The sequence below is a fragment of the Pinus tabuliformis genome, chromosome 6, assembly GCF_031772625.1.
Source record: "Pinus tabuliformis cultivar Carrire ecotype Pingquan chromosome 6, CPIR1, whole genome shotgun sequence".
Lineage (NCBI taxonomy): Eukaryota > Viridiplantae > Streptophyta > Pinopsida > Pinales > Pinaceae > Pinus > Pinus tabuliformis.
The window spans coordinates 1,675,572,243-1,675,592,665 of NC_142292.1; the positions used below are offsets into that span (position 1 = coordinate 1,675,572,243).

The following is a 20,423-nucleotide window of genomic DNA, read 5'->3' on the forward strand; positions in this document are numbered from 1 at the left end:
TTTATTGTTGTTGTAAACTAATTGCATGCTGTAAATTGCTCATCAAAATCCTAAGTTTATAACAACCAAGAGTAATTTCTTGATTGCATGTGTTTGGAGACCTAGACAAACCTTCTATTGGATAGCCTAATCTTTCTAGATTGAGCCATAGAAACCCTTAGACTCTCTCTCTTGGAAAAATACCATAAACCACCCAAAACCATAATCATTGCATATTTATCCTTGGGTGAAACCTCATTATAGAGCCCTTCAGAGGCATTTAGCTTAAGTATAAATGGGTTACTTGATCCTTAAGATTTACTAAGAAAGTCTCCCTTGTAATGGATTGTGTCCAACCACAGATATCAGGGACGTATTTTCTGAGGTGATAACGGTAACTCTCCCATTGTTACTCTCAATTGAGGTTGGTTAGTGAGCCTTTGTACTAAAGGTTTTAAATTTTACAGTAACAACATCCATAAAAGGATGGGTCCCCCGTTATTAAACAAATGATCAAACATGATAATGACAAAAGATGGGAATTAGAGGAAAAAAGGGACAACAAAGGGAGACATTAGTTTTGTTTCAGGGGGAGTTGGTGCCTCGTCCACAATTCCAACTTCCATGTAACTGATCAAAGTTTGGAGAGAATGTGAACCATAATTAGCAATGGAAATCATTTTGAGGTTGGAGAGAAAAATAAGTTCAATCTATTCTATAGATCCATGATCTTTTCTCACATATAGATAAAAGCAATTTCCATATTATCCAAATCGCAAGAGGATGACAATAAGGGTAGCACATCCTGCAACCAAGTTTTAAGTAGCTGAAAATTGTGGTGGAACATAAAGTTAGAATGCAAGAGATCAAGAAAAATCCAACAAGTCAAGCATTAAGGAAAAGAGCAAAATCTTGAATGGATGAAGGAGAATAGACATCTAGGAAGAGGAAGAGGTGGAGTCTGAATAGCCACATAAAACTAGAGAGGTTCATGTATGAAAACACATTTTTACAGGCTATGTCAGATGATTTTCACAACACTGTTTAATGGTATCTGACATAGATGACCATAATATTTTAAGACATTGATTATGCAGATATTATATTTTTATAAAAGCTCATATCATAACCAAAATTTTCTAAAAAGAATCTAAATAATTCCTTGTCCATGTACATATTCATATCACTATTCAACTTCATATCTTAGTAAACTGTAAATCAGATAAGGACCTTTGCATTTATGAAGTAAACTCAATATGTATTTGCTTCAAAATTATAAGGTAAATATCAAAGGTCAATTTTGCAACCCTCCAAAAAGTTATATTGAAGGCGTATTCTACATAAAAGATAGTTAATGATGGTGATACAATATCTCGAATATTTAACAGTAACTTCAATATACATCATCTTTTAAATTTGTGCTAAAGGAATTAACTCTTTTTACCAAAAATCATCTTACCAAACAATGAAAAGTTGAAATAGAATATAAAATATTCCACCCAACGAAATGTCAAAACTACTTACATGCATTAATACAACAAAAGGATTCTAGGTAAGGAAGAGTACTAACCGTAGTTCTTGTGTCTTTGCTTTTATTTCCTCTGAAGACAATGTTGCCTTTGCAGGCTCAGCTTTTGTTTGGGCAGGTACCTACAAAACATGCATAAACTCATTCACCAAATTGCAAACAAACAAAATATCATTAAAAGAGAATAAAAAATAACTATGATAATATCCATAGTTTGATTCTGATTTGGAATTGTTGATAGACAATACTCATATGAAACTCCACACTTCTTTGGTAACGACATTTTCTTTTGGTTTGATAGGTTTGCACAGCAATTTCTTAAGAACGAACAACTCCCATGGATTTAGGGCATACTCAAAACCCAAACAGTAAAGACCCATTAAATCAACTATGTATGCGCCAAGAAAAATATGGAACCTGCCCATATAAGCATTGGTTCATTGATGAGGTGGTTAAGGGATTTCCAAATGCATTATGATGAATATCAAAGGAATGCCTAAAGACTCACAAAGCTATGCATAATAAAATTAAGCATAGAATGATGTGAATAGGACATTAACAATGACATCATTCACAACTTCCAAATACCAGATGTTATCCACGGGAAAGCAACTTTAGAAGTCACAAGTATTGACTTTTTTCATCAACATCAAAAGTGATAACACTGTGTGATACAATGTCCGGGGTCAAGGCAATTGACTTCAATATAAGCTATTTGTTACCTCCCAAACATTCACTGCAAATGTTACAAAGTCCTAAACAAAGTAAAACCTAAGGAACACAACTAGATTGTCCAATGTCAACTCAACAATACACCCTCTCTCTTTTGGCAAGACCTTTCCAACACGAGGAAACCCTAGGCAATATTAATTTTATGTTTTCTTAAGAATATAATGGATGGTGAAATTTACCAAGACCAATGCCTGTCCAATTGGGTTATCTAGTCAACATCAATGAACAAAAGGGTTTAAATGTTATGAAGAGGCATAGTTAGGCTATTAACAATATGCTCTAACCAACCACATAGGACTTTTAATATGCCAGCCAGGATAAACCATTGGATAAATGCTCTATGAAGCCAAGATAAATTCTCTATGAAGAACCATAAGAGATTTTAATATAGTTTATGAAGCCAGGATAAACCCTTGTTGTAATATATAGTTATCTAATGGAGGAAGATCAACTTTAATGAAGTTTGTATTAGAGGCAATCCCTGTATTTTGGTACTCTTTGGCACATATCCCTGAAGGGGTTTTGAATAAAATCCGCAAAGTAAAATCTCCCTTGGTTAAGTGGCAGAACAGTGCATAGCCAAAAGAGTCAGCCGGCTGGGAACTGAAAAATATCCACCAGTCTGGCATTGCATTGGAAGCAAAGAGCTTATGGAGAACCATTACTGGAGGGGGCCTCTGGAAGAAAATAATTGTTCGAAAGTACATTCTTCTAGGAAAAATCATAGATTGTATCAGATCTCCAAGAAAAAGTATAAGTGGATTTCTAATCAATGGAAGGTCAAGTTGGAGGTAGATGCCGTGCTGGGAGTTGAAAGTATGGAATGGCCTGAAGAGATGATTGCTGGACTACAAGAAAGAGGGTTTTGTACATTGCACCAGGAAAAGGATGGTTGCAGGCAGAGGATGTGGAGCTTGAATATGCACAAGCTGATCTGTGGAGCGAATATTGACAAACTCAGGTGGGCTCACATCACGGCAAGGGAAGACTCATACTGCTTAACATGGGCTTTCAACAAACCTGGGGCCATGTTTACACTGCAGTATGATTGAGATATCAGTCCTTGTTTTCATTTGAGTCATAGGAGTCAGTTTGGTGGTGGAGTAGAATTTGGAAGCTTCAGACTCCCAATAAAAAAAAAAAGAATTTCTACATGACAGTCATTGAAAAGTAAAAGTCTATCATGGGGAGTATGCAAAAAAGAGGTTGGCATGGTCCAAGCATTTGTGTGCTGTGTAGGGAAGCAGAGGAAAACATAAATCATCTATTAATTAACTATCCTTACACTGTTCAGATATGGTAGGAGATTGAAGGAATTTCAGGTGTACAAAATGTTTGGGATGGTACTTCAGTTGAAGAATGTCTGAATATGCATAGGCAAAGAGCTAAATACTCCCAAAGCTTTACCCTGTCGGGCATTTAGCTAACTACAGATTTAATGGTGTTCTATGGGATGTATAACCCCACATTTCAAATTATAGCAAGAAATGGTGCTTTAGCTCTGTGTTAAATCTGCAGCTGTGGTCCAACCAGTTAAGGTAGTTGCTGAACCCTTAATTGACAAAGAGAGCCCCAAGGAGTTTTAACTTTTATGATGGTGCTTCACCACAAGATTAGGAGTTCTGTAGTGCCAGGGCCGTCTTGTTTTTCTCAGAGGCACATTTTCTCCAGTTTAAAAGCAGGTATTGGACCGAGAACAAATAATATTGCTGAACTTGAGGCCTTTCATTTTTTATTAAAGTGTGCAATCAATCAAGGAATAAGAAATCTCCAGATGTATGGGTATTGTTCATTTGCCATAACTTGGATGAGAGGAACTGGTGTCTTGTACAATGACCATTTCAGGCCTGCAGGGGAGCTATTATTCGAAATTGCTGGATTATTGGAATCCATCTCCTTTACACATGCACTGTGAGCTGAACCAAGAGGCAGACAGGTTGTCAAAGGTCGGCCAGCATGTAGAAACTGGCTGAATCTCTTACAAAGATGTCACTGATGGTGTCTCATTGTTTTTGCTGTGTCCTTTTTTAAATAAAATAAAATAAATCAAGAGCACATCTAGGTACCTCAAAGTTCGTAGCATTGTTAGTTGAACTCCTCTGTCATGACCCAGTAAAAATGTAATCTTCACTTTTATCTTATTCAGAGAAATTTTCAAGGATGGAAATTTATCCTAAAGTTTAGAAACCTTGGCGAAACTTACTAGTCCATAATATGAAAACCATTAAATATTTGGTGACATTTTTGTAAAATATTCAATCTTAAAATGATTTTAATATAATCTCTATAAAATTTTGGTGATTTTTTAGGTAAAATATTTTATCCTATAAATTTGGGCGAATCATTTTTAGAAAAAATGGGAATTGGCAAATCTTTTTTTTGAAAGAAGCATGGAAAATTAGCCCATCTGTGAATATTAGCCCCTAAAATACCAGATCTAATTTTATTTTCATAGCTATTTATTTTATACCCAAAAAATATTTCACCTCGTAAAATGTTTTTATGAAAATTGTTGAAAATAAATACATTATTATTTTAACTTTTACATAAGCTTGCAGTGGAAAATAAACAGAAAATTAGTCACATTACAAGGCAAAAAATTACGCCAAACAAATTTTCCTTCACTTTCTATTACTCTATAAAATTAAGGCCTCCTTTAACAAGGAATTCGACCCACATAGAATACACAGAAATTACAACAATGGAACCTAGCAACTCGGCCCCCGAAAATTTGATTTGCAATTATGTTGGTTGTCTCCACAAATTTGACACACCTGGAATTGTTCAACCCCTCCACAAATGCAACATCAACCTTCTAGACCTCCCACATTTGCTATTTGTCTACTAGAATTCGGCTTCAACACTCTCAACCTCCTCCTATGTGCAACAAACTCCCCACCTTAACCCCAAACAAACTAGGCCCTTTCACCTGCGAGCTCAACTTGCAAAATTCTTGCTTACTCAAACCTCTAGCTGCACACATTTCTCCGAACTTCAATCATGAGTCTCTCAGTGTCATGAGAAAGTAGCTCTCTCAATTACAATATTGTCTTTCACCTCTTCCTTAGGCTTATTTTATAATTTCATTACGCCAAATCCCTATCCCTAATCTACTAAGTCATGAATGGCTAGGATTAGATCCTAGGCGTCACTTCAGATCAACGATAAAGATTAGATCTAAGTCACTTAAATAATTAAAATATTTATCCCGTAAAAACATGGTTCAATAGTCAACATTAATTAATAAATTCCTAAGTTAAACTTTGGAAAGAAATCATAATAATCAGTTGCTCCTCATGAGCAAGCACCTAAAGAGGCAATCTAACATCTTTTGCATGCTTGACACCTAGGCTATGCACAAGCACCTGCCTCAGCTAATAATACCAACACTCCCTCCTATGCTCAGATGTGATACCCTGAAACAAGACCCAAAACGAAAACCCAAGAGCCAAACAAGATAATCAAAAACCCTTACCAACTAAAAAGAAACTCTCATCTGAAGTTGTGTTCCTCCGCAAATGCCGAAGTTCAATTTCAGAACAGTAGTCACAAGATCATGCTTTGAATCACACACCAAAGTAAGGCTAGTTAAATGGCTTTATATATATATATATATATATCTATATATATATATATATATATATATATTCTCATGGATAGGAAGGGGCTCCAATAGAAGGTCCATTGGAGGAATTTAGGAAGGGCAAATATACCTAAATTTTTAATTTCTATTCTAAAATAAAGTATTAAGAGAAAATGCTACCCTTATGGAGTTGGGATTTAACATTTAGTTTTGATGAGGCACATTGCTTGTAGATGCAAACACATTTTGAGACCCTTCATACAATGGTTGATACTTCAACCTAGATGAGAAGCCCTTAATTTGATAAACAGGGTAATGATGATGTGCCATGTCACCATGCTTGAGGTTTTAACCCACGAACTGGGGTCTTCAACTTCAAACACACATCTCTCAAACTGGGAGGCCTCTCAGGGCGTACCACATACCATTAGAATTGACTCGATGAAGAGAATCCATCGGTGAGGATCTCTAGGGAAAATTCAACGATTTGCTTCTTCAACAACCCTTAACAAGTGCAGGGTATGTCCGTAGTCCCCGGAACCCAAACCCTAGAACTAGGGTCTCCAACTATCCTTGAGTGGAGCTTCCAACTTGATGTAATTCAAACATATATTAAGAGCATTCATTAATAGTTGGACATCAATGATAGGTGTTTGGTCAAGGTCAAACTCTAGGGATGACATTAATGATACCACCTTTCAACACCTATTTTACCCTGATGGTACTCTAGATGAGGTAGGAAAGATTGCAAGCCATCCTAAGGCATCCCAAACCAACCCATACAGTCTCAAGATGAATACCAGTGTGAACTTTTAATACCAAATCTAATTTGATTTTCCTAGCTATTTATTTTATACCCAAAAAATATTTCACCCAATAAAATGTTTTTATGAAAAATATTGAAGATAAATACGCTAGTATTTTAACCTTTACATATGCTTGCAGTGGAAAATAAACAGAAAACTACTCACATAACACAGCAAAAAATTACGCCCATCAAATTTTCCTTTTGTTTCTATTACTCTGTAAAATTAAGGCCTCCTTTAAGGAATTTGACCCACATAGAATACACAGAATTTACAAGAATCGAACCTAGCAACTCAGCCCCCGAAAATTTGATTTGCAATTATGTTGGTTTTCTCCACAAGTTTGGCACACCAGAGGTTGTTCAACCCCTCCACAAATGCAACATCAACCTTCTAGACCTCCCCACATTTTCTATTTGTCTAGTAGAATTCGGCTTCAACACACTCAACCTCCTCCTATGTGCAACAAACTCCCCACCTTAACCCCAAACAAACTAGGCCCCTTCACCTGTGCACTCAACTTGCAAAATTCTTACTTACTCAAACCTCTAGCTACACACATTTCTCTCATCTTCAATCATGAGTCTCTCAATGTCATGATAAAGTACCTCTCTCAATCACAATATTACATTTCACCTCTCCCTTAGGCTTATTTTATAATTTCATTACGCCAAATCCCTATCCCTAATCTCTCTTGGAATTTCTAAGTTTAACCCATTAGAAATTCTTCCTGTACTATCTGATTTATTTCTTCCTACTTGTTCAATTACTTAACAAGTTATTTACCATGTAAATACTGAAAATAAATACAAGTACAGTATCAACACATACAGATCATCAACTGAAAGTAAACAAGCACACAAGTGACACCATTGTTTTTGGACTAATGTCCCCGGAAAAACCCAATGCGGGAAAATTGGTGCAGCTATTCAGAGGGTTTTATTATTATGCAGTTTTAGAATACAACTTGGGTGCCAAAAATGGCTCACCCAACAGAGAATGCCCTCCGCAGTAGTACCTCTCATTCGGAGAGAGATATTTCGGCTAAATCACTGGATGAACGATCCCACAGCAACAATGCAGCTTCTGCTGCTCTGCGTCACTCTGATAACGACTGCATCACCCTCTCTAGCTCTTAGTCTGTCCCACGAAATTCTCCCAGCGCTGCCTCTAGGCCCTACGTCAGCCTCTCTGAGCTCTGCATCAGCTTCTGGAGCCTTTGCGTCAACCCCTAGAGCCTTTGTGTCTCACACGTTGGCCCTCTCTGGCTCTGCGCGGCTCCTGGTTGCTTCAGCGTGGCCACTCGCTGCCTCTGCATAGCCTCTAGCTGGCTCTGCGTCAACCTCTCACGGCTCTACGTTGATCCTCCTGGTACTAACTCTGCCTCTCTGCTATGTATTCACTACCCCTCAGCTGCAACTTAGATCACTCACTCGATTTCCTCAGCAAAACCCTGCCCCAGAAAGTCGAGTTCTTGATCTCTCTTGGTGTGTTCTCCAACTGACTCTCAAGCCTCCTCTTATACTTTTCTCGTTGGTCCATCAATGGCCAAGATTAAATATCTAATCAACGGCCAAGATTAGATTTGGCTTGATCCATGACTTTTGGAACCTTCTAACCCAGTTTTATATTAATACCCATTAATATTTTATTTTTCCTAAGTTTAGACTTAAGAACTCTATTAAAAATATTAATTATTTCAATATCTCCCAAATCAGCTAGAATCTACCCCAACCCTTTCTGGGTCTTGTAGACCTCATATGCTTTAGCTTCTCCCCCAATTTTTGTGGCTAGATCACATCCGATGCTACCCCAAATCAACACTCCCTCTTAGCGAGGACTGTGCTCTAGGAATACTCCTCACTGAGTATCACCCTGATCATCCAGCATCGGTCCCTGTGCTGATGCTAGGCCTCCCCGACCAACATCCTCTGCACTGCTATATCATGTACTGCGCATGGCGTTACCACTGCCACTGTTGCATCTGTACGGCAACTCCCTCTACATCTGTGTTGCTGCGCATGGCCTTGCCATTGCCACTGTTACATCTGCACTGCATCCCCTCTCATCATGTTGCATTGTGTTGCCTATAGCACTGCCACTGCTAACTGCTGCACTGCAACTCAGTTACTGAGAAGTAAGTAACTGATCCTCCCAACTCTAACATCTCTGTCAAGCTAGAAACACTCTCAATGCTGAAGCTCCCTCTGTCGCTAACAAGTGCTCCCTCTACTGACCTTTGCATTATTGCAACAACTCCATGCATCTCGCACTGTTGCCTCACGCTGTCTAGGGACTCCTGCACAGTAGCACTCTCTGTCGCTTCATCCGCATCCGTCGTTGGGTACCTCAAGGATCCTGCCCCTCATCGTCTATAGTTCGTCTGACTACAGCTCGATGTCTCCCCACTTCCTCTCAAGTGGCACATGAGCACTCATGGCACAGTCGTCATCTATCTCCAATTCTTTCTCCGCCCTTGCTAGCGTTGCCTTGGTCTCAAAAGCCTCTCCCTTACTCTTCTTCCTCGGACACTAGTTCGCATAGTGACCCAGTTCCCCACAATGGAAACATTTGACCTTGGAGAGGTCCTTCTTCTTTCTCTTCTCCTGCTTTCCCACGAATGCGAGAGTCGCATCTTCTTCTTCCTCCTTTTTGATTCTGGCCCGTTTTCCACTACTCCCTGCCTTGGTCACCCGTCTAATCTCTTCTTGATGAAGACAGTTCCTCCCAATCTGGAAGGCTCGACATGCCCAGTATGCTCTAGAAAAATACCTCCCAATCCTCTGAGACTGCATTCAATGCGGTCCTCACCATCAGTTCCTGATCTAGCGTGGCCCCTATGGAAGTTAGTTGATCACGGATCTCCTTCAATCCACCGAAGAAGACATCTATCTGCTCTCCCTTCTGCATCTGGTATAACCACAACTGATTTTCAAGTAACATCTTCCTCTGCACAGAAGTATGCTCGTACAGATTCTTCAGGCCTCCCACATCTCATTTGTCGTGTCCTTCTTGGCAATATGCGGCACCACATGATCCTTGACCCCATCAAGGATGATGCACTTTGCCCTAGCCATTGCCTCCTCATACTTTTCATTTTCAGCTGGGTCAACTGGGATCGCTATTATTTTCAAGACGAAGTGCTTGATGTGATACCTGTCTAGAATGGACAAGATCCTTGCCTTCCAGACTACGAAGTTGGAAGCTCCGTCAAGTCTATCCTGATCCCTCAACACATTCACTGCCATCTTGTTGCTCTTCTTCGAACTCCTCTGAGTCTCTTTACTTCCCTCCTGGAAGTCCTCGGTTTGACTTCCTTTGAGTCTCGATTTCTTTTCTGGAAATCCTTCCTCCTTGGTCTTGCCCTATTAAGTACTATTCTAACCACAGTACCCCACCAGCTTCGCTCCGTAAATTATTCGCAGCCCCCTATACCTCAGCAACCTAAATAACTTAGCCTCTAGGCTCTGCGCAATCCCGTCACCAGCAAAATTCTGCACCTCCTGGCCAGAGCGTCAATCCTTCCTAGCTGAGAAAGCTGATCGAGCACTGCATAGGTCAGGTCTACTCCTCTCTGCCACTGCGTTGATCCTCCTCCTAGCTCGAACTGATGACGCTAGCACTTTATATCACCACTTCTTTGCTGCTTTCTGCTAGGAATAGCTTCTATCACTCGGGACAGTGGTTTTCTGCTGCTACTGCTCTGCTCGGTTGATGCCTTCAGTTATCTTGTGATCTGCAACCATGCTCTGATACCATGTTGGAATTTCTAAGTTTAACCCGTTAGAAATTCTTCCTGTACTATCTGATTTATTTCTTCCTACTTGTTCAATTACTTAACAGTTTATTTACCATGTAAATACTGAAAATAAATACAAGTACAGTATCAACACACACAGATCGTCAACTGAAAGTAAACAAGCACACAAGTGACACCGTTCTTTTTGGACTAATGTCCTTGGAAAAACCCAATGCGTGAAAATCGGTGTAGCTATTCAGAGGGTTTTATTATTATGCAGTTTCAGAATACAACCTGGGTGCCATAAATGGCTCAACCAATAGAGAATCCCCTCGGTAGTAATACCTCTTAGTCAGAGAAAGATATTTCAGCTAAATCACCGGATGAACGATCCCACAGCAACAATGCAGCTTCTGTTGCTCTGCGTCACTCTGATAGGGATTGCGTCACCCTATCCAGCTCTCCATCTCTCAAGTCTGTCCCACGAAATTCTCCCAGCGCTGCCTCTAGGCTCTGCGTCAGCCTCTCCGAGCTTTGCGTCAGCTTCTGGAGCCTCTGCATCAGCCCTAGACCCTCTGTGTCTCACACCCTGGCCCTCTCTGGCTCTACGCAACTCTTGGCTGCCTCAGCGTAGCCACTGGCTGCCTCTGTATAGCCTCTAGCTGGCTCTACGTCAACCTCTCACAGCTCTGCGCTAATCCTCCTGTTACTAACTCTGCCTCTCTACTATGTATTCACTACCTCTCAGCTGCCACTCAGATCACTCGCTCAATTTCCTCAGCAAACCCTGCTCTAGAAAGTCGAGTTCTTGATCTCTCTTGGTGTGTTCTCCAACTGAGCCTCAAGCCTCCTCTTATACTTTTCTCGTTGGTCCATCAACGGCCGAAATAAAATCTCTAATCAACGGCTAAGATTAGATTTGGCTTGATCCACGACTTTTGGAACCTTCTAACCCAGTTTTATATTTATACCCATTAATATTTTATTTCTCCTAAGTTTAGACTTAGGAACTCTAATAAAAATATTAATTATTTTAATATCACCCAAATTGGTTAGAATCTACCCAAACCCTTTCTAGGTCTTGGAGATCTCATGTGCTTTAGCCTCTCCACCAATTTTCGTCGCTAGAGCACATGCGATGCTACCCCAAATCAACAATCCCCTAAGTGATGAATAGTTAGGATTGGATCCCAAGCCTCACTTGAGATCAATGATAGAGATTAGATCTAAGTCACTTAAATAATTAAATTATTTATCCTTAAAAACATGGCTCAATAATCCACACTAATTGATAAATTCCTAAGTTAAACTTTGGAAATAAATCATAATAATCACTTGCTCCTGATGAGTAGACACCTAAAGAGGCAATCTAACATCTTTTGCATGCTTGACACCTAGGATATTAACAAGCACAATGCTGAGCTAATAATACCAACACTCCCTCCTATGCTCAGATGTGATACCCTGCAACAAGATCCAAAACGAAAACCCAAGAACCAAACATGATAATCAAAAACACTTACCAATCAAAAAGAAACCCTCATCTGAAGTTGTGTTCCTCCACAAAGGCCGAAGTTCAATTTCATAACAGTAATCACAAGATCATGCTTTGAATCACACAATGAAGTAAGGCTAGTTAAATGACTTTATATATATTTTCTCATGGACAGGAAGGGGCACCAATAGAAGGTTTGTTAGAGGAATTTAGGGTGTTGGGAATCATGATTGTCGTTAGACCCAAACTCGCAGGTGTTAGTCAACGATTACATCACCAGAGATAAGGATCCACGGGGAGCATTGGTTTATCCAATGTCCAACATAGGGAGGGAAAATATACTCAAATTTTTAATTTTTATTCTAAACTAAAGCCCTAAGAGAAAATGACACCCTTACGGAGTTGGGCTTTAACATTTAGATTTGATGAGGGACATTGCTTGTAGATGCAAACTCATTTTGAAACCCTCCATACAATGGTTGATCCTTAAATCTAGATGAGAAACACTTAATTTGATAAACACACATATCTCTCAAACTGGGAGACCTCTTGGGGCATTGCACATACCAACAGAATCGACTCGACAAAAAGAATCCATTAGTGAGGATCTCTAGGGCAAATTCAATGATTTGATTCTTCAAAAACGCTTAACAAGCACGAGGTATGTCCTTAATCCAGGGAACCCAAACCCTAGAACTAGGGTCTCCGTCCATCCTTCAGTGGAGCTTCCAGAAATGGCCAAAGTGAAACTCTAGGGTTGACATAGATGACAACACCATTCAACACCTATTTTACTTCGATGGTACTCTAGATGAAATCGGAAAGTTTGTGAGCCGTCCCGAGGCATCCTAAAACTAACCCATACAATCTCATGATGGCTGCCAATGTGAACTTTTAATACCAAATCCAATTTGATTTTCCTATTTATACCCAAAAAATATTTCACCCAGTAAAATGTTTTTATAAAAACTGTTGAAAAAAAATACACTAGTATTTTAATTTTTACATAAGCTTGAAGTGGAAAATAAACAGAAGACTAGTCACATAACACGGCAAAAAATTAAGCCAAACAAATTTTCCTTCACTTTCTACTATTATGTAAAATTAAGGCCTCACTTAACAAGGAATTTGACCAACGTAGAATACAGAGAAATTACAGCAATGGAATCAGGCAACTCGGCCCCCAAAAATTTGACTTGCAATTATGTCGATTGTCTCCACAAGTTTGGCACACCTAAAGTTGTTTAGCCCCTCCACAAACGCAGCCTCAACCTTCTAGACCCCCCAACATTTGTTATATGTCTACTAGAATTCGGCTTCAACACTCTCAACCTCCTCCTATGTGCAACAAACTCCCCACCTTGACCCCAAACAAACTAAGCCCCTTCACCTGTGCACTCAACTTGCAAAACTCTTGCTTACTCAAACCTTTAGTCGCACACCTTTATCTCATCATCAATCTTGAGTCTCATATTGTCTTAAGAAAGCCACTCTCTCAATCACAATATTGTCTTTCACCTCTCCCTTAGGCTTATTTTACAATTTCATTACACCAAATCCCTATCCCTAATCTCCTAAGTGATGAATGGCTAGGATTAGATGCTAGGCCTCACTTGAGATCAACGATAGAGATTAGATTTACCCTTAGAAACATAGCTCAATAGTCAACATTAATTAATAAATTCCTTAGTTAAACTTTGGAAAGAAATCACAATAGTCACTTGCTCCCCATGAGCAAGCACTTAAAGAGGCAATCTAACATCTTTTGCATGCTTGACACCTAGCCTATGCAGAAGCACCTGTCTAAGCTAATAATCCCAACACTCCCTCCAAGCAAGGAAGGTGTTCTACACCACCCCCAACTTATCTTTATAAAACATGAACTTTCCCTTTACCAAGGGCTTGGTGAGAATGCCTACCACCTGCTCATCTGTGGAGATATACTTGAGCTTCACAGCTCCCCTCTAAACTCTTGTCTATGATGAAAAGATATATGATCTCTATATGGTTGGACCTATTATGAAACACAAGATTCTCCAAGAGCTTGATGTAGCTCTGATCGTCACAATAAATCATTGTTGGACCCAACTCAAGACCAAAAAAACCTATGAGCATCTTGTGATGCCAAATGCCCTCACAACTCGCTAAGCTAGTTGACATATACTTTTCTTCTGTTGAATTAAGTGCCACAAAAGACTGCTTATAGCTTGCTAACTACACTTCACCACTTTTGACATATCTGAGCCCATACTCATATGTACCTCGAAGATATCTGACCACATGCTTTGCTGCCACCCAATGAACCCTTCTCTCCTCCAACAGAAACTGGCCTTGTGTTCACAGCAAAGCATATTTCTAGCCTAGTGTTGACCAAATACATCAAGGATCCTATCAGTTACCTATATAATGTTGGAACAACCAACTTGAATCATAAGCATTTAGCTTCCTCAAGTTGGTAATCATGGGTGTTGATGTAGGCTTGCAATCCACCATCCTGAATCTCTTCAAAATTTCAATTACATACTTTCCCAGTTTGAGGAAGATCTCACTTCTCTGCTTACACACCTCCAACACCAAAAAATAGTGCATCATGACAATGTCCATCTCAAATTCTACAACTAGGTCTCTCTTGCACATCTCTATGAGCTTCTCTAACCTTGTGAGAAATACGTCATCCACATAAAGTACCAAAATGAGTGGATCATCACCAACTAGTATATAGTACGGGTTGGGATTTTCCTCACTCTTAATGAAGCCCATACCTAGTAAATACCCATCTATCCTCGAGTACCATACCCTAGATGCCCACTTGAGACCATACAAGGCCTTCTTTATCCTACATACATGAGAATCTCTCCTATGCACCACAAAACCCTACAACTACTCAATATACACCTCCTCTTTAATCACTCCATTAAGGAATGTTGTATTCACATCCATCTGATGTATCCTCCACCCCATCTATGAGGCAATAGACATAATAGTCTTAATAAAAGTGTATCTAACAACTGTAGTGAATGTCTCCTCATAATCCACTCCCTCCTCCTGCGAAAGCCCTCTCGCCATGAACCTAACCTTATACTTCTTGATGTTGCCATATACATCATGTTTGGCCTTCAAGATCCATCTTGAAGTGACCACTAATTTTCCTATTGCCCTAGACACAATCTCCCATACATCCTTTTTCATAAAGGAAGAATACTCTTTCATCATGGCATTTCTCCAAACCTATTGATTTGTTGCCCACTCAAAGCTAGGAGGCTAAGAATCACTGATGTCACTCATAATTGCCATGAAGTTGGAAAATTTTTGTGGTGGTATGCTCTCTCTAAACATTCTCCTAGGAGCCTCCACATGCTCCTCAGCATCCCAATGAGTCTGCTCCAACCTGGAACCATCTCAGCCACCTCCTAATAGAACTAGAAAGTACCTATTATTGGTGTTGTTAGCCTCTCCTCAATCTTGGGAGCATCTCACTCCCGATCATCTGCAACGGGTAGGGTATCAAGTGACTTCCTCAAGGCTTTGTGCTCTTCAAATCTCACATCCCTGCTCACCACAATTTTCCCTTATGATGGAATATACACTGTGTATGCCTTGGAAGTCTCATTATACCCAACAAAGATGCCCTTTTGTCGTGAAGGTTCCAACTTTGTCCTTCTTCTTTGATAGCACACAGATATACATTCTCCTTTGGTAGCACATAGATATGCATTGAACACCCAAAAATGTCGAAATGTCCCACCTCTGATTTCACTCCTATCAACACCTCTTCAGGGGTCTTGTTGACCAAGACCATGTGAGGAAACCTGTTTTGAATGTAGATTGTTGTATTGCATGCCTCTACCCATAGAAACATATGCAAGTCCTAATCATGGATCATGGCATTAGCAACCCCGACAATGGCCCTATTTTTCCTCGCAACCCCATTATGATGCCAGTAGTAAGAAACTATTAACTCTATCAATTCTTTCTTGATACTTGCTTCCTGACAAAAATCGTTGACCCCGTTGGAGGTATATTCACCCCATTGTTCGATTTAAGGATGTTGACCTTCCACCTAGTTTGGTTTTTCACGAGAGCAATTCAAATCCTAAAACTTGGTAAAGACGTCATCCTTGGTCTTCATAAAGTAGATCTAGGTCCTCCTGAAACAATCATCAATAAAGGTAACATAATAGTTGTACCCACTCAAGGACCCCTCTAACATAAGACCACACATGTCTAAATGTGTCAAAGTTCGCACAACTTATCATTGTCATGAACCAAGGCCCTTAGTGGCACCCCTCAGCATATACATACTAACCTCTCTCCTCCTAATGACTTGTCCTGTACTCGAACTAAAAGATCTCAACTTGACAATCATTTGTCCATCTCAAAATATAACCTCATATCCCTTGTCCTCCATGGTTGAGATAACAAGAAGGTTCTTATGTAGCCCAGGAACATATAAAACTTTTGTAACCTAAATGGGTTCACTTGACTCTAGTTGAAACTGTATAGTTCCAACTCCCTCTACTACACACTTGGCATTGTTGCCAAGCTCAAAAGTACAATCTAGGTCATCCTTTCCAAAGCTGGCAAATAACTCCCGCAATCCTATCATATGACAAGATGCTCCACAAACTACACACCTTTGTCAATGGTGCCAGAAAGACATGACACCAACAACAACTCTATCTCGAACATGTTAGTAAATGCGCTCATCTGTGAGTCTACCAATGCGAAAACCTGTGATTTCCCCCTTGCCCTTCTTCTTGTTCAAAGATTGGTCTGCACAATGGCCAAACTTGTGACATGCAAACCATTTCACTTTTCTCATGCCCTTTTCTCCAACTCCTAAGGTACTCTTTCCTCCTGGATTCTTCTTGGCCTTCCCCTACTCTTCCATGCCTAATTGGCAAGGGCAATGTTCTCATCATTAGCCTTAGAGTGGCTCCAATGAAGGGACTCCTCTTGAATCCCCTCCTGTATGAAGTCATCCCATAATCTCTCTTGGTCAAGTAGGTGCTCACGTATTATGATCCCTTTGACAAAGGTTTCCCAATGCACGAAAAACCCATGAAGGGTTGTCCTCACCAACTCTAGATCTGACATGGCCTCCCCAACCGCAACCAACTCGTCTCTGACCTGTGATCCTAGTGAAATATATAGCAACTGTATCCAACTTGGACATCTTGATGTTCCTCGACTTCACCTTCAAAACCATTTTCTTGTTTACATTGTCACTCTGATATAACTTAGTCAGAGCCTCCCACATTTCCCTGGCAGATTTCTTTCTGGAAAGATGAGAGATCACATGATCCTTCACCCCAAACAGAATGATTCTTCTGGCTTTCGCATCCTTTTGGTTATAGATGGCCAGTTGTGTAGCATTGGTAGGAAGGGTGAGTTCCTAATCTGCAAACTCCCACATCCCATTCTCCATCAACACCAATGTTATCCTCTCCTTTTAAGGACTATAGTTGGATGCACCCTCCAACTGATCTCCAAACCTTAGTCCAATTGCAACCATCCTCCCAACTTCTAAATCAAGTACTCAAAACGCAAGAAAAAATATGACTACTAGAAAATTCTTTTGTTGTCATAAACCCTTGTGATAAATCAATCTTCCTGCTCCTCAAAGTTTAGTGCTTCGATACCATGTTAACTTTTGATACTATATCTGATTTTATTTTCCTAGCTATTTATCTTGCACCTAGAAAATATTCCACCTAATAAAATGTTTTTTTGAAAACTGTCGAAATAAATAAACTGGTATTTTAACTTTTCTATAAACTAGAACCGAAAAATATGTAGAAAACCAATCACATAACAAAGCAAAAAATATCCCCAACAAATTTTCCTTCAATTTCTAATACTCTATAAAATTAAGGCCTTCTTTAACAAGGCATTTGACCCACAAAGAATACATAGAAATTACATTTATGGAACCTAGCAACTCAACCTGCAAATATTGGATCTCCAATTATATTGGTTGTCTCCACAAGTTTGGCACATCTAAAGTTCTTCGACTCCTCCACAAATGCAGCCTTAACCTTCTCAAACTCCCCACATTTGTTGTCTATATGTTGGTATTCGGCTTCAACACTTTCAACCTCCTCCTTTGCGCAACAAACTCTCAGCCTTGACCCTAAGAAAACTCAACCCCTCACTTGTGTGCTCAACTGTAAAACTCTTGCTTTACTCAAACCTCTAGATGTTTCTCAATTCTTCAATCTTGAGTCTCTCACTCTCTTGAGAAAATCTCTCTCTCAATCACAATGTGTGTTTCCCTTCTCCCTTAGTCTTACTTTATGATTTCATTAGGCCAAATCCCTAAACCTAGTCTCGTAAGTGATGAATGACCAAGATTAGATCCTAGGCGTCACTTGAGATCGGCAGTAGAGATTAGATCTAAATCACTTGAATAATTAAATTATTTATCCTTAGAAACTTGGCTCAAGAGTCAACATTAATTAATAAATTATTTAATGCACTTTTCCTAAGTTAAAATTACGTCAAAAACCATAATAATCAATTACTCCTCATGGGCAAGAACCTAAAGAGGCAATCTAACATCTTTTGCATGCTTGACACCTAGCCTATGTAGAAGCACTTGTCTGAGCAAATAACATCAATAGCTAATAGGGTATCAATTATGTTAATCTCATGGAGTCTCTCAAATAATGCCTCCCTCAAAACTGTCTATAAAAATGTAAAACTTCGAAGAGAAATGACGAGCCTCCTCAATACTGGCTCGAAGTGTGTAGATACGATCAATTGTTTGGTAATTCGGGTGAAAACATGCTTTGTCCTTTGGATCTAAGATGACAGCTCTCCAACTTTCTAAGAAAGCCACTAATGTAAGATTGCAACGTAAAGCTTCGAGAATGTATGACCCACCATGATAATCTGTTAATTGTTTGGATCAGAATGACTCCTTGATTTGTAGTTCGGATGAATAATGTGTCTAGCCCAAGGGTTGGAGAAGCATGAACATACCGTTGAGAAATCTAAGGCATGAATGGTTAAAAGATTTCTCTACTTGATAATTGCTTGTGATATACTTTTACTTCTTAGCTTATAGTCTTTTCTTTGTTATGTTATTATTGTGTTCTTTTCATTAAGACAATTACCAATATGCACAATAAAAGACAAGTGACACAGTATGTAGGCTTGTCAGCCAAGGCCAAAACCTCTCACCTCTTAAGAGGAAAATCCGATCAAAATTCCTCTTCTAGATCTTCAATTGATGAGAGTACCAAGACCATGACAAAGACCCTTGATTGTAGTATCCTCCCAAGAACCTTGTCACTAACCTTGATGCTCTGCCTCTTTCGTTTCTCGACTTTCTTCTTGATCTCGAACTACTCTCCTTAGCTCTCTTTCTAGAGAAACTCGGTCTCTATACTTCACACTGCTTCTTCTCAACTTCTCCTAGAGAAACTCGGTCTCTATAATCTCACTGGCTTCCTCTAGAGAATCTCAGTCTCTAAATCTCTATCTCGATTACCCAGAACAAGAATCCCAAAAGAATCCTTCCCTCGCTAACCCCAAAAGAAAACATTCTTCGCTGACCCCAAAATAAAACCTTCTTTGCTGCCCCAGAAGAAACCTTCTTCGTTGCCCCAGAAGAATCCTACGTATCACTTCTTTGCACTTCTGTTTAGTAGCCTTCTTCTTCGCACTTCTTCACCGAATGCTTGACGAGTTGCTTGCCTTTGAGTGAGTTCGAGTGTGGCTATATATACACTTCATCTCATGTCCTTTAGGCCAACATGATCAGAAGAGTTAGGCCGACTTCTTCTAGCATGTTCTTCCATCGTTGGAGGCCGACTTGAAGAGGATAAGTGACAAGGTCTTGGAGGATACTTTACATAGACCACTTTGACTCTATACAAAGTGTAACATAACTTCATTACATGACAATGACTCTATCATTTTACGACTAGATGAAAATAATTACTAAAGACTCTCAATGGGAGTCTTGACTCAAAAACAAAATCTCTTGCTCATGAAACCCATGAAGCAAGTCAATACAATAATTTTATTTTTCTTCTTTATATCTGATTACATAAAATCATAATTACATGTCATTATGAAGACTGAACCTAGTTACACTTTTCAACACATACCTCAAGATTAAATAATTCAGCAATATGGTAATCAATGTAGAAAATTTTTGTCTGCTAGCAACCCTCACAGGTTTCAAATTATTTGCTTAGTTTGATACCCACAACCCCAAACTATAAGGTCTGATATAAAACTTTTAAGACAAATTTATTTGAAATGCATAGGACTACTCTACCATTCTCTTTCCAGCTGATATATAAAGTAACACAAGCAAACACACACCAGAAAATTACACAGTACACAATTATTTTTGGTCCAAAGACCCTGGAATAACCCACATGGGGAAAACCAATGTTTAAGGAGTTCTTGAATTGCTTTAAGGAAAAATAACACACAATAGAGAAAAATCAAACTTATCTCCCTGTACGGCTTGCTGAAATCACTGTCAGGATACATAGAAAATTGAGCTCTCTCTCTCTCAGTCATAACCTCAGACTGATTTAGCT

The 20,423-nt window shown here is 39.4% G+C and overlaps 1 protein-coding gene across 2 annotated transcripts in view; it reads right to left on the reverse strand.

Annotated features, from left to right (window-relative positions):
* Positions 1-20,423, reverse strand: part of LOC149265403 (ubiquitin-associated (UBA)/TS-N domain-containing protein) — a 211,635-nt gene that overhangs the window by 125,872 nt on the left and 65,340 nt on the right. For both annotated transcript variants that reach the window (XM_089429365.1, XM_089429360.1), the window contains exon 6: positions 1,550-1,629. In XM_089429365.1, the coding sequence (XP_089285491.1) occupies positions 1,550-1,629 (80 nt within the window). The remainder of the gene's footprint in view (positions 1-1,549; positions 1,630-20,423) is intronic.